The sequence below is a fragment of the Haliaeetus leucocephalus genome, unplaced genomic scaffold, assembly GCF_000737465.1.
Source record: "Haliaeetus leucocephalus isolate CR32 unplaced genomic scaffold, Haliaeetus_leucocephalus-4.0 Scaffold646, whole genome shotgun sequence".
NCBI classification, from domain to species: domain Eukaryota; kingdom Metazoa; phylum Chordata; class Aves; order Accipitriformes; family Accipitridae; genus Haliaeetus; species Haliaeetus leucocephalus.
In genome coordinates, this window is record NW_010973082.1 from 3,667,071 (window position 1) to 3,681,997 (window position 14,927).

Genomic DNA, 14,927 nt, shown 5'->3' on the forward strand with positions numbered 1-14,927 from the left:
AAAAGTCCCCCCCCCCCCCCCCCCAAGCTGTTTGGGAGTTTGTATTGTTTCTCCTATTAACACCTTTTAATACTCTTGGGAAACACCGGTAAAGTATTGAGTAGGTGCTAAGTGGAAGAAACAATGAAGAGTTGGTTAGATAGAAAGCTATGCAGCCCTGGGCAAGGAGTAAGTAGGAGGAATAGTCCTTTTAAGGAAGTGAAGCATTGGGAAGAAGAGCTGAAGAAAAGAATAATGGGACAAACACTGAAAAGACAAAACCGAGGAATGGAAAGAATATCCAGGAGGTCAACATATCTTTTGTGTAATACATAAAAGCTGGCTAGCCTTTGTCTGCCCAATATACATTTGAACTTAACACACCCCAAGAGAGGGAAGAGTCTAATTATTGACAAATAATATGTATTTCGTTTAGAGAAATCATTGGTTATCTACATGTATATTACAGAATTTCTGTAAGCTCCCATCATCCAGACAATTTTGATTCTTTTTTTTTTTTTTTTAATTTAAAACAAAGAAATCGGTACTAATTCTAGCTGAATTTAGATTGGTAGTTTCAAATGAACATGATCTTGAAAAAAAGTTGCCAGTGGAGGAACAGGTTCGTGTTTGAAACACAGAAAAGTTCGTTAAATTAATTCAGGTGTAGATATTTTACCTGCAGAAAAACTTCAGACCCTCTTAGCTACAGCAGTGCAATTCTTAAACTGTAGAAAATTCAGTTAACTGGACTATATTTGAAAAACTGTCCTTCACAGGTAGGTTTATTTTTAAATGGCAGTAGGGTCATAGTGGCTAGTTCTACATGTATTGTGGAGGACAAATACATAGCTAGCTTTGTTATGTGGAAAATCCAATTTGACTTTCAAGTTCCAGAATCAGAGAACCATTTTGCATTTCTTTAAGTTTAAAGTACTGTTACAGTGTGCTTAAGGTTTTCATTTGTACATCTGTCTTTCATTAGGGAAGGATTTCAGAAATTCAACCGACAGTGTCATCAGCAAAGTCTGCTGCCTGATAAATCTTCTCTGGTGTTTATTCTTTTATTGCACCAAACAGGATATGTGAAAGCTTCTCCCCACCCCCTTAAGCCCACCTCCTTATTTGTTCTTTAAAAAAAACCACCCACCCACCCCCCAAAAAAAAACCAAAAACAAACAACCTAGTTTGCCTTAGGCCTGTCATTTTGTAAATTATCTGACAAATAAGTTTAGTATTTGGGTGGGATGGGTGTGATAGTGTTTTAGGTTCAAAGGCATAATAAAAGTTTAGTCTCAGTGATACTGACTTTTCTATTGAGCTGAGTAAAGCAGTTTGTTCTTCCAGTGATGACATTATAAGTTATAAAAATAATCAAACTTGTTACACAGTTCTGTTTTAAAGTATTGGCCAAGAGTTTGTGATAGGTTTTGATAGTTATGGCACCTGAAAAGTACTTAGCTATATCCTTAAAGCACTGTACAGAATCAAGCCTAGTCATTCAGCTGTGAAAACAAACTAAGAAATTAAATTTAATTACTTTAAGCACTGCAGATTGTTTAGCTAATACTGCACTGATTATTTTTAGTCTAATATGGAGGATGACATTTTATTTTTCTCCTCCTAGTACTGCCCTATTTTAGATTGGTTTAATTTGATGCATAGATCTTAAGTTCATGCTCATTTCAGAGATTACATTTTCTTTAAGACTGACATTGACTAGCTTTGTGTTTAGGGGACTGTCTTTTTTACTCTTAAAGGTAGTATATACTAAAGTGAGCATACATTCATAATTACAACCTTCTCTGGTAGGCATGTACAAGGAATATTTTTTCAGATGCTCATCCTTTTGGGATTAGAAAGTTCCGAAGATAGAACAAAGATTTTGCTTTAATTTGTATATCAAGGAAATACAGTTTAAGTGAGATTCATATTTAAAACTAATCACAGGTGAAAGAAATTACCATGCACATAGCACAAATGACAGAGCCATATTCTGGAACCACATTGAGTGTGTGTCTCTAAACTATTGTCCTGACTTGGTTTCTCAGGAATGACTTAAAATAACTGTAGTTTATTGTAAGACTAATGGGATCAGCTTGAGAATAAAGTTAAGGTAGCCTTATTTAAAACAAAACAAAACCAAACCATGAAAAAAACAGAAGCAAACAACAAAACACAGTGAAACAAACAAAAATTGATTAAGCTAATGTCTGAATTTCTGCATCCCAGTAACGAAGTAGGATTTCTGTGCATTATTCCCTCCTTAGAGCCCAGGAGTAAAGAGGTATTATTATTAATATTAAGCTTTGAGTTATTGCTGAAGTGATCTAAAATGTGTGCTATTGCAGGGGTTTCTAAATGTTAGGCTTGTAAGACTACTGATAAAGATTTCCTGGTCACCTGGTGTTGGTTTCCTTTAAGGGTCGGTTGTGCAAAATTGCTTGAAATAGAAGGTTTGCAAATAACAGAATAGCTGTCAGAACCACAAGGCAAACTGGGAACACCCCCACTCCTTTTTTAATTGCTAATTTTGAGTGTTCCTGTGGTAAAAGCCTGCTGGAGGTGAATTTGGCTGGTCAGGAGAGCCTTCTAGTAGACCTCATTTCAAAACGGACAACAGGTTGAAATTTTAAAATATATTAAAACTGTGTTTGGTTCCATGTAATATTTTTTGGTCTTTGATGTTGAAAAAAACCCAATTTATTAACATTCCACTGGAAAACATTCTGAATTGTAACCTTTCTTATTTATCCATTAAATTTAGGGTATTCTCATGTGTTCCACACAGAGATATTCTTCTCATGGTTTAGGTAAAATACAGCTTTTATCCTGTGTTGTTTGGAAATGCCATACTAAAAAGCTATAAAAATATCCACTTATGACACAAGAGAGAACATCTCTGCAACACAATTAATTTACTTTTCCTAGTAAGAAGTTAGGTTTACAAAATCTTTTAGAATTGCTAGTAAAAATACTTATTTATCTGTGCCAATTAGTTACATGTGAACTCCCACATTCCTGTGGTCCAGACTAGGCCAGGTACAAGGGACAAGGTCCTTGCCAAGCTGCCAGTACAAACATCTTTTTGTAAGCTTACTCTTTTTCAGGCAAGCCATTTAAAACAGACTATGGTATTGACTGTAGATTAGAGGCATAGTGTTTGGCAGATCCCTGAATTTTAAAATGGAGGAAGGCAAAACATGCAAAGGAAATAGGGAAATGGTATCTGAGAAATTCAGTGTCAGCAGCTTAGCAGTAAAATTGTATGGATAATACCTTATTATATAGTGCTATAACCTTTTACATACTTTGTAGAGTAGTACTAATAGAAATAACAAACCCTAAAAACAACTGATAGTTGCCAAGAAAGACAGAAGTGTATGTCTTCAGTCAGGATAAAATCTCTGAATTTATTTTTTACTGGACCCGAACATTTTTACCGTAATCACACTAATAATCATAGTAAATTGAAAGTAGCTTAGTCACAAAGACTTAACCTTTAAGAAAAGTCTCAAGAAAACAGGGGATGTATGACTTGAATATCTGCAAACAGCTGTGTTTGTTTCTAGCCGCCAGAATCAACTTAAAGATCAGCAACACCAGCAGCAGCAGCAGGTAGTGTCCCTGTGTCAGCTTCCAGATGAGGCAGAGTGTCTGACTGTGCCAAGGTACAAGCGAGACCTAGTGCAGAAACTCAAGATCCTGAGGCAAGAGCTGTCACAGCAGCAACCTCAAGCTGGCCATTGTCGTATTGAGGTCTCCAGGGAAGAGATTTTTGAGGTAATTTGAGAATTTGACCCATTTCTTAACATTGAGGGAAGGGGAGGAGGGTTGTTCACAACTGTCTAAAGAAGTCATTCAGTTAGATGAAATCTTGAAGTCTGGAGTTAAAGCTGGAATTTTACCGGTGGCAAATGGGAAGAGGAAGTATTTCAAGGGGATGTTAAGAACAGTTGTGTACTTAAAGTAGATGTATTTACCCTGTAGTGAAAAAGAAAAATGAGGAAAGCATTCCCTGTGGCTGGAGATGTACAGACTGTGGCAGGGACTGAGGAAGGAGTCCAAGCACTTCATGTATTTGGAGATACGGTCTCACTTCATCCTTGAATATTAATGTCTGTTACAGAGGGAATGTTACAAATTGAAAACCAAACAATTACTAGTGATCTTTGATCTATTGTAACTTAAGTAAAATTACTGTTGAACAGCATTCATCTTTGGAGTTTGGATTACTGAGCATTTATCTGAATTCTGGTTGATGGGGGGTTTTTTCTTCTTTTTTTTTTCTTCCCAGAATCAGACCAATTTTATGAATTGTCTAGGCTTCTGAATGACCAGAGATGCCCACAGTGGGATATCTGCGTTTTATTTTGTGACATAATTCAGCAGAATAGATTAAACACAGTTATAATTCATTGGCTTTTTCTGGAGAACAGTCTGTCTTCTTGAGAACTTTATCACCCATCCCGCCCATCCCCGTTGCATTTTTACCCCACCCACAAACTTGATAGACCCACTGTGTTGTCACAGTTTTTCCCAGCAAAGAAAAATTTGTGTTGGTCTTCCCTTTGGAGACAGTCAAATTGGGTCATAATCAACTAAAGAAAGGGAGGAAAGGCTGCTGTACAGAAGTGAAAATTACTATGTTCTTGTTCTGAAAACTAAGTCGAGTATGTTGGGTCCCAGGCACACCCACCTTTTCTGTTCTGCAAAGCCAAAGCTCAGAGCACCCATACTGGACATAAATAAAAACTAGAAAATTTGGGTTTAATTCCTTTTTTTAAATTAGCATTTGTTTTGCCTCTTTCAGCTTTCTTTTTGCATTTTCTTGGTGAAGTCTTACCAATATAGGAATAGTTCTGTAGATTTACTGGGATGGCATTGATGCTTCTGTTCTTGAGATGCTTCTTGAAGGTTTGCACATGTGTTATACCCAGAGTAGAAGCTCCACTGTTGGCTTTTCAGACTACAAAAATTGTGAGCCTTTACGTGAAACAAAAGGAGTTTACTGACACAAATTTTAATTTTTTATAAGTTATGTGAGAATGAGAGAGAGAATGTTCCGATCACTGTACACCTCTGGCAATTTAACAGAAGGTGGTGGTTCTCACGTATCTGTTTTATTTGACAAGTGTTGTTATATTTGTAGAAAACTAAGTAACAGTCTGTGATTTGAGAAACTGGTTAGTATCTAGGAAAATAGTATCCCCTTTAATGGTATCTCCTTCGGACTTGGAGTCTGAGACCTCCTTCATTTCTAATAAACAGTTGTAGCTTCTTGTCTGTAAATAGCAGTTAATAAAAGAAAGTGTTATGTGTTTACAGGAGTCCTACAGGCAAGTGATGAAGATGAGGCCAAAAGACCTGTGGAAACGATTAATGATAAAATTTCGTGGTGAGGAAGGCCTTGATTATGGAGGTGTTGCCAGGTAAACAGTCGGTCCTCTGTTTCTTCCCCCGCACCCCAGCCCCACCAACTACACTTGTGCTTTGAATCCTAAGCCAGCCTAGTATCAACTCTGTTTCTTTTTTACATTATTCTTATTTATATTTATTTCTGTAACACATTGTATGTCAGAAGAATATGTATTTTCAGATAGTCTTTTAAAGGAAAAACTGCATCAAAATAACCCTCATTTATTGGAAATAAATCAAAATGCATGTTACAGATCGCATCAGACATCTATTATATATGTGAGACAGGCTTTTGGTATCTGTTGAAATTACCATATTTTTCTTTGGTTAGTAAAGCTTGGGTATCTGAGAATTTATACCACTAAATACTTGGCTTTGTGGCAGAACTTTGATCAAAAATAAGCTTTATTGCAAGTTGTCACTACTGTTTGAAGCAAAATGTTAAAAACTAGCAGTTAGTATGCAACTTAAGCCTGTCAATAGTCTGAGCTTATTTTTTTCTTGCTTATAAAAAGTGGCATTTATTGATTGTATGAAGATGTTCTTCACATTTTAAAACAGTGTTAGGAATTTTATTGGCCAGTTGCACAGATGCTGGTTTACTTCACTGAACATATTCCCCACCTCTGGCATGTGGATCTACTCTCTCTAAATGAGTGTGACTCATTTAGGAGTATTCATTGTTTGCATTGAATTGCATTTTTTTACCATTAGTATTCATTTCAAAGTAAAGACAATGTTCCCAAACATCCCTTCTGCATCTGTAGTTGGTGTGTGGCAAGTAACCGCTGGAACCTAGGCTGTTACGTTGCGTGCGTCTTCATGAGTTTGCAAATGGCCAGTAGAGTTTTCACTTCATCCGTTCCTAAATATTTTAACATGCTAATTAGCCATAACTAGTAAAACAGTCTTGTTGAATCAACTACTATTAATTGTTTGATGATAATAGCATTTAAAATAAAGAAGTTACAGATGCTATTGTGCACTATTTTTCAAAGTATCTGCTAGTATTTTTCAGCGTGGGTTTTGTTTCTAGTCTGTACGCCATGGAGCCTTTGCTATCTTCCATACATGAATACAGGAAGACCAAACTAGAAAGTGTTACAGTTTTTGCAATTCTTAGACCATTATTTACTGATTTGTGAACATGTGATTAAAACTTTAATTAAATATATCCATTACCTGAAGACGGTTTATATTAAAAGCCTCAAATTGAACAAATCGGTAGTATAGTCAATAGAATACGTAGTGTCTTGTCCTTAGCGTGTAATGGATGATGGAGAATCATAGTCAGAAACTCTCTTGGAAATAAGTAACCTGGAGAAAAATCTTGGAAGGCTGGGAAATACATCAGCTGTCAGGTGCTGTGCAGTTATTGAGCCAGTAAAAATAATTCTGGTTTCAGCCTTATCTAAGCATGTTCAGAGATAACTTCCTTCACATTTATGTTTAACAGTAGGATTAAAAAAATCATACTATTTTGAAAAGATTCTCAGTGTTGGAATGCATTTGTCTAAAGTACACAATAAATTATTTTATTTTCTTCAGGGAGTGGCTCTACCTATTGTCACATGAAATGCTGAATCCATATTATGGTCTCTTCCAATATTCCCGAGATGATATCTATACACTGCAAATCAACCCAGACTCTGCAGTCAACCCGGTATGACTGGTAACATGAGTTTTGTAAAAGATCATTTTGTGATTAAAAAATAAATACATATGGAGTGTGTTCTAGACTTAGGAACCTAATTCTCACATTAGTGTTGCTAGAGACTGAATTTGTGCAATAATATGATAATTTGTTTTTAGTACTGATCAAAGAAACTTCTGAAATGTGTTCTTAATTTTCTGTAAGATGTCAAATTTATGTTTCCTTTGGGAGAAATTAAGTTTATTTTGATTCTTAGCAGTAAGACTTCTGGATGGGAAGCAATACACTCAATTCGCTGTGTATAAAAACAAACAAAACAGAAAGCTCTGGATAGGGTTTTGGGTTTTGGGGTTGGTGTTGGTTTTTTTTTTTCTTTTCTTTGTATTGAAATATTATTTCATATTCAGCAGATATAACCTGGAGGTCTTAGTTAGCTGAATGGCTTGGTCTCTTCTTTCTATTCTAGGAACACTTATCATATTTCCATTTTGTTGGACGGATAATGGGGATGGCTGTGTTTCACGGACACTATATTGATGGGGGCTTCACGTTGCCTTTCTATAAGCAGTTGCTAGGGAAGCCAATTACTTTGGATGATATGGAATTGGTTGACCCTGATCTGCATAACAGCTTAGTCTGGATACTGTATGTATTGTGTATTATATTTCACAATGTTAGAATTCTGTCTCGGTTAATACGTGATAATGTTCCTAAATCCAGTTGAAAAGAAATGAAGTGTATTTTGATCTGCTCAGGCAGATTTAAGAAATCTTTCTTGTACAGTTCAGCTTCTTTAAGGCTTAACATGCTCAAGGTATTCAAATTTGGGGGTCAGGGAGGGGAGATAAATGATTAGTGAACTGTAAAGTGCTCGGTTCATAAATTTCAATTTATTTATTTTGCCTATTTTTAACAGTAACATGTTTTTAAAATAGAACATTGAAACTTTGATAATGGTTTTAAAATATAACATAGTAAAAATGTATGTTCACCTTTTGCTTCCAAGCAGTAATTTGAAATGCTATTGAAAAACTAAATTGTGATGTCTGTCAGATATATTATGCCTGTAATATGTTTGTAGAATATGTTTTTGCTGAGTCACTTGCTTATTTCTTTCCACCAGTGAGAATGATATCACAGGAGTCTTGGATCATACGTTTTGTGTAGAACACAATGCATACGGGGAAATTATTCAACATGAACTGAAACCCAACGGCAAAAGCATCCCCGTGACAGAGGAAAACAAAAAGGAGTATGTCAGGTACATGAATACCTTTTCCAAAGTTTTTTATATTTCCTGTGGTGGGGAGGAACTTTTACTTATTTGATGTAATTGACAGTGCTATGTTGGTTTTTTTTCTAAGAGTAGTAGTGCAGTGGTGGTGTTGTGTGTATTCCTGTCAGTAAGGCCATTTTTTTTTTTGGCTGGATAAATTGCAGGTCTATGGTATTTGAATACACCTTTCACAAAACCAATTTGCACTTGCTTGCAGACTTTATGTAAACTGGCGATTTTTACGAGGAATTGAAGCTCAGTTTCTGGCCCTACAGAAGGGATTTAATGAAGTAATCCCACAACATCTGCTGAAGACATTTGATGAGAAAGAGTTAGAGGTCAGTCCACTAATGTTACGTTATGTCGTCAAGTGTAACAATAAAAGCCTGAGGCATTCTTCTGAGACTGAGTAAGGTGCGAAGTTGTATCCCCGGTGCTTTAGGGGTTTGCAGGTGCGCTATTGCAAGAAATACAGTTAGTATAAGAGGTTACCAGGTCACGCAGTCACTAAGACTGCGTGTACCTTCCACTGAGAGCTACGAGAGGGTTTCTCCAGGCAACATTTCATAGCAACTGCAGAAGTGGTAGGAAAGGAGACCCTCTCCTATACCTGAAAACCCAGCTGAACCTACTGAGAAGTATCTGCAGTGATCTCAGATTGTTTCAGAGAGAGTTACTCCAGCAGAGGTGGTGGTGCATATTTCTCATGGTACAGTTTCACAATATTAATTCAGTGCTGCCAGGAAAATAGGCTGTCACTCCCTTCCACCTCCCACCGCTTGCTCCCAGCCCTTCCAGTGCGCTGCACTGACTTTGGTGTCAGGCAGCTATGTGGTTTTGCAGAGCTGAGTTATGCCAGACTAAATTGGCCCTGTAAATACAGTGTAAGGAAAGGTGCTGTCTGGCGCTGTCACTGACAAATGTGCTACAAAATGTCGAGATTGGCATCCAAACAATATCCTCTCAAGGCAAATCCCATAGATCCCAAGCTTGTTTTAAAACTGAAATCTAATATACAGTCTGTTAGCTGTGGAGCTGAGGTTTTTGCCATATAAAATGGCCACAAGGTAAATTATTCTGTTCACTGTACTAGAATGTCAGTGATTGCTTTTCTTTTATCCTGAATATTCTCACTCAACAGCAGTGAGCCAGCCATCCTGTTAGCCTAGAATAATTTTGTGGATGCAGAATAAGAAAGGGGAAGATCCAGTATTCTTACTCACTAGAAAATGTCTTCGTAATCATATTCCTGTTGAGCTTAAACTGATGCGTTGTGGATCTCTATTTTAGAAGCCCTGAAAGCTCTTCATCAGGAGAGAAGTCTGATTTGTATTGATGTGTTGTATGACAAGAACAAGATTACTTTTGAGGGTCCAGAGTTGGCCTGGCCAAACCACACCCTCAGCTACACTCTGGAAAGAAATAGAGTTCAAATGTGACTTATGCATGCACTTTCACACATGGGTAGAATCTGTCTTCTGTTATTTAATTGACAGGTCAAGACACTTTTGTATAAGCTTATGGACCGGTTGATTTTAATTTTTTTTAATTTGAATTGAGGCCATTGTGTACAAAGGTAAGATTTAAAAAAAAAAAGTTATACTTCTGCAGTGCTTAAGATTAGTGAGAGGTTATAATTTGCCTTTGGTATAAAATCTGTCATTTTTTCAAATTCAGTTATTCATCATTTGGCTAGCTCCCAAACAATTTTTATGTTTACCAATGATGAAATATTTGATTATATTTTAAATTTACAGCTCATCATTTGTGGACTGGGAAAAATCGATGTTAATGACTGGAAGGCAAATACGAGGTTAAAACACTGTACCCCAGACAGCAACATCGTGAAATGGTTCTGGAAAGCTGTGGAGTTTTTTGATGAAGAGAGGAGAGCGCGACTTCTCCAGTTTGTGACTGGCTCATCCAGAGTGCCTCTGCAGGGCTTCAAGGCATTACAAGGTAAGTTTCTCCAGAAGTAACTGCAAATGCCTGTGCTTGGAGGAAGCAATAGGACACATCACAGAAACGTTAGCTGAAAATGAGGCTGGTTGGCTGCAATGTGACTTTTTAAGTGTGATTTTTAACGGTCTGATGAATAACAATCACAAATAGTCTTTTGTGTGTGTTTATTACCTTGGTATTCAGCTGTAAATGGCTCTTTTGTTTCAGTTATGTGCTTCCTTCTCTGGCAAGAAGTTCGCATCAGTGGAGATCTTAGTGGGGTTCTCCTCCTGGTTTTCCTAGAGGCCTGTTCTTTAATTTCTATCTTTTACAAGCCCTCATCACCTGTACAGCTCTGAGACCAGAAAACACCAACATGCAGTGTTCTTGTGCCTCTGCTGTCAGAATCGCATCGTAACGCTGACTACTCTTACTGTAAGAGTGACATAATCACAGGCAGCACAGGCATCAGAAACGATCACCTTAATTACTGACATGTCTTCTGAACTTCAGTTGAAGCTCTGGGTCTCTGTTGTAGCAGCTTTGGCTGCAACCCATGCTGCTTTGTGAACACAGTAGTTATTCTATTTTACCCTCTCACAAGATGAGAGAAAACTGCCCGGGGGAAACATTGACCATAAGCCATTTTAACAGGTAGAAGACTCCAGCAGAACACAAATGCTATGATAACAGCTGCTATGTACAAAAGCCAGTTGCTGTAGAAATGTCTTCTATCTGATAACGAAGGGATAATGGAGAAGCCCTCATTTTCTTTTTCCTCCATTCTTGAGCTCTAAAGTGTTCAGGAGCTTTAGAAGCTCAGGAATATTGAGGGTTTTTTAAGGCTCTAGTTACTTTAAGCCAAGTATGGTACTTTTAAGTGATAAGCATTTAAATAATATTGCAAAGGGTGGAGGGTCTTGTTTAGGCAAACTGTGTAACTGTTAACCACCTCAGAACAGTTACAAGTAACTAACCTTACTATTGATTTGCATACTGTTACTGTAATGGACTGAGCTGTCTGGAGGATGGTAATGGAAGTAATGCCACTTTAATGTCATCTGCACTGCAAGTTTTAGTATGACTGTACTAGTAAAACAAGTATTTCTGTGAGCAGATGAAGCCTGCTTTCCTACAGATTTGAACGTGAAGATTGTCATGTTTTAGACTGAGTTGTACTACTAACACAGCACAACAAGCTCACATTCTTATTTAACAGCAGAGAGTCCCCATGAGAAACACTGACGCTGTGGATTATGTTCTTTAATGTCTCTCTACTCAGGCAAGAATTCCAGTTTTGCTAAGGTTAGGGCATTTATAACCTCTTCTGTCCTTTGTGAAATCTTCAATGTATACTAAGTCTAAAAGATTGCTGTGCTGCAGTCTTTTTTCTTTAGCAGAGAGATTAAGGGGATCTCTATATAGTCAGATTAATAAAATTTTAAGAAGTCGGTATTGTGACTCCTCTATTGAATTTGAATGGAATTGGCCACTACTTAAGACCTGTTACAAAATGAGGACAGATACAGCTGCCTAAGTTTTGTTCCCCAGGAATGGTGAGAGAACTTAAATTCAAAACTGTTAGAATTATATCGTACACTGTGTAAAACAGGCGTTTTATTCTTCCTTATCAATGCTTTGTTCTTGTTTATCTCTCAGTGGTTTAAATAGCTGCATGGTTATCGTGTGTGGGTGGAGGGGAGGAATCTGTCTGATAGGTGCTGTTTGTTCTAATTTTTTTCCTGCCTGTTTATGATTTCTGCTTTCCTTGTGCATAGCTTCTCTTTTTTTATGGTTTTAGTTATATTTTTTGTTGTTGCAGTGCAACAAAGACATTTCATATTATGCAGTACAGTAGTAGTAGAGATCTTTTCTGGATTTTCAGGTGCTGCAGGCCCACGACTATTTACAATACACCAGATTGATGCCAGCACTAACAATTTGCCGAAAGCTCATACCTGGTAAGACTTTTTTGGGTCTCTGTTGTGATATATAGAATAAGACCAATTTGCTGTCTCTATATTTTGAGCAGTCTTCCCCCCCGCCCCCTTTTCTGACGTAACAAATGCTATCTATTACAGAGTCATAAAGGTGTGAAAACTAGAGATTGCTTTTATTTATATGAAGTTCTGTTGGCCTTGTTAAGTATTGCTTTGTCATCATTTCAAGTACATTAAATGAAGTGTAAGAGAACTTTGCTAGGTGATGCCTGAAGTTCCAGACAGCTGAAACTTTTCTGCCTTCTGTCCACACAGCTTTAACCGAATAGACATTCCTCCTTACGAAAGCTATGACAAGCTATACGAGAAGCTGCTAACTGCCATTGAAGAAACATGTGGGTTTGCTGTGGAATGACCCTTCACAGGCTTACCTGAGACTCTATTTATACTCCTATCAGCCAGAAAGCCCTTCCCTCAGCCAAGACTCAAGAGATGCTTGAAATACAGGAAACTTTCCCTTTTCTACACTAGGACACTGGGAGGGAAAGGACAACTTTGGACTTTTTTTTAATTTTTTTTTTTTTTTTTTTTATTTCAAGAAAATAGGTTCTGTGGTTCCTGCCATAGGATCATTCAGCTGCTATTAAAAACTAATATCTTGAACATACAGAATGCTGACTTTTCCTACATTTCAACAGTTAAGCAGTATTCTATACTTAAAGACTACTACTATTTTTGTAAAAGGTAATCTATTATATTTGCCTACCTGATTTCTATTCTCAGATACCAAGACACAACTTCAGCAGTCGGTACAAGTCACGTTTCAGCCTGTTTTAAATGTATGATACTGAACAGCATCTATACCTGCTATTTTTGGAAAAAATATTTTGGATTATTCTAACTTCGCATAAAATTGGCTGAAAGAATCATTAATCTTTTTAATTAAAGCCACTTACATGTTAACTGCATTTTCTTATAGTAAAAACATTATATTCTGCAATGTAAATTCAACGTAAATGTTACCACAGGGGGCTTTTTTATATTTTTCAAGCATGAATTACAAATACAATGTTTTGGGGTCTTATTTATATCATTTGTCAGATTCCTTAAACAAAATTTCTAGTGTGAGTGACACATACTGTATTTGGTACAGTACTTGTGTTAACATGTGGAATAGACCTTTTTTAATGAACAGTAGAAGTTTTGATTTTTTTAAAACAGCATTTTTCTAACAAGTCTGTCAAGAGTATTTTTTGTTGCTTTTGACTTTAAATTGAAACACTGCATTTTTCAACTTTTTAAGCATGCTGATGAGGTGATATTTGACAGCAGAAGCCTGTCAGCAGTTCGTTTCAGAACCCATCCTGTCCAGTCAACCAAAGTTTGTTTGAATGCAGCCAAATCACATTATATATTTCTTGATGCTAAAGATTTATCAGGTAAAACATGTTGTAATCTTTGTCTAGCTGCTCGTGACATGTGGGTTTAAGTTACAACTAAGGAAAAATGGTGTATTAAGTGAAATATGTGTAATGTGCTTTGAAAATGAGGTTTTACAAGCACATAATTTATTGATTGTAGGGATGGAAGTAAGTATATATATGAATTATAACATGGGTTGATCTCTTCAAAGGGGAATAAAATGCACTACCAGTAGAGGGAACTGAACTTTGAAGTTAGTTTGGAAATTTTCAGTTAAGATCTGTATGATCTGCTCGTGGTGTGTAGATAAATCAGTCTGCTTAAGAGATGGTGGCATTCTCCTCTCAGCGGTGAAAATATTTGGAGTAAGTAGTGTTTTTTTCCAATCAGTGTTGTGTTTTTTTTAACTTAGGTTACAGTTAATCATCAAATCTGCACTATTTTTACACTGCCAATGAGAAGAAAGTCAAGGGTATTGAAAATGCTATAAGAATGGGATGTAAAGAGCTGTTCCATTTTTGCAGTGTAAGTCACACAGTGAACTAGCTAATTTTCTGTCTGTTCTATGGAGCTTGAACTTAATTTTGTTCTGCCAAATCTGACTGCCACAGTGAGTAAACTACTACTGGATGTTGTGTATTAGAATAGTGGGCAATGGACTACTTTTGTAGAATTGTGGTAAGAATCTGGTGAGCCAAATCCACATGTTCATGTGATTTTTATTTTTTTTTGTACAGCTGTTGCTGGAAGGTTTTTTCTAAGAGACTTACTTCCCATTCTGAGCTGGCTGCAGAGATGAGGCTACTTAGGGATGTAAACATAAAGCCAAGAAACTTACTTTGACAGCCAGGTTTGAAATATATCAGACCCTTTTTTTCTTCATTTCAAGGGACTGTTGCACTCATGTAAAATGGCTGGTACCTTTGTGTCTACAGTTGGGATCCCTAACTCACGGCTTTCAGATAATACTGTTACCAGAGAAGCTACCACTACATCTGTCCAGGTTGCTTGGGAGAACAAAGTAGGAAGTAGGTTGTTGCCCAGTGTGTTTCTTAGTACTGCTGCCTGTGGTTGGGACCACTGCTTTAGACACTCCCAAAGACCTCTTCTCACCCCCCTGCAAGTTTTGAGGTATGATGTGAATTACTATTTCCAGAGACTTTACAGAGACAGGTTCTTCTGACCACTGTTCACAGGATAGATGCTCCAGTGCTGTATAAGTGGGTTTTTTTGGTTTAAAGACTAAAAATCCATACTTCAGTGTCCTCACTTACCAGCCACTGAGGAATGATTCTAT

At 37.0% G+C, this 14,927-nt stretch overlaps 1 protein-coding gene across 2 annotated transcripts in view; it reads left to right on the forward strand.

Moving 5' to 3' along the window:
* SMURF2 (SMAD specific E3 ubiquitin protein ligase 2) overlaps positions 1-12,798 on the forward strand; it is a 58,711-nt gene extending 45,913 nt beyond the window's left edge. For both annotated transcript variants that reach the window (XM_010578619.1, XM_010578620.1), the window contains 9 exons: positions 3,552-3,762; positions 5,308-5,411; positions 6,946-7,060; positions 7,518-7,696; positions 8,175-8,312; positions 8,545-8,665; positions 10,085-10,286; positions 12,154-12,229; positions 12,524-12,798. In XM_010578619.1, the coding sequence (XP_010576921.1) occupies positions 3,552-3,762; positions 5,308-5,411; positions 6,946-7,060; positions 7,518-7,696; positions 8,175-8,312; positions 8,545-8,665; positions 10,085-10,286; positions 12,154-12,229; positions 12,524-12,623 (1,246 nt within the window). In that variant the 3' untranslated portion in view covers positions 12,624-12,798. The remainder of the gene's footprint in view (positions 1-3,551; positions 3,763-5,307; positions 5,412-6,945; positions 7,061-7,517; positions 7,697-8,174; positions 8,313-8,544; positions 8,666-10,084; positions 10,287-12,153; positions 12,230-12,523) is intronic.
* The last annotated feature ends 2,129 nt before the right edge of the window (positions 12,799-14,927 follow it).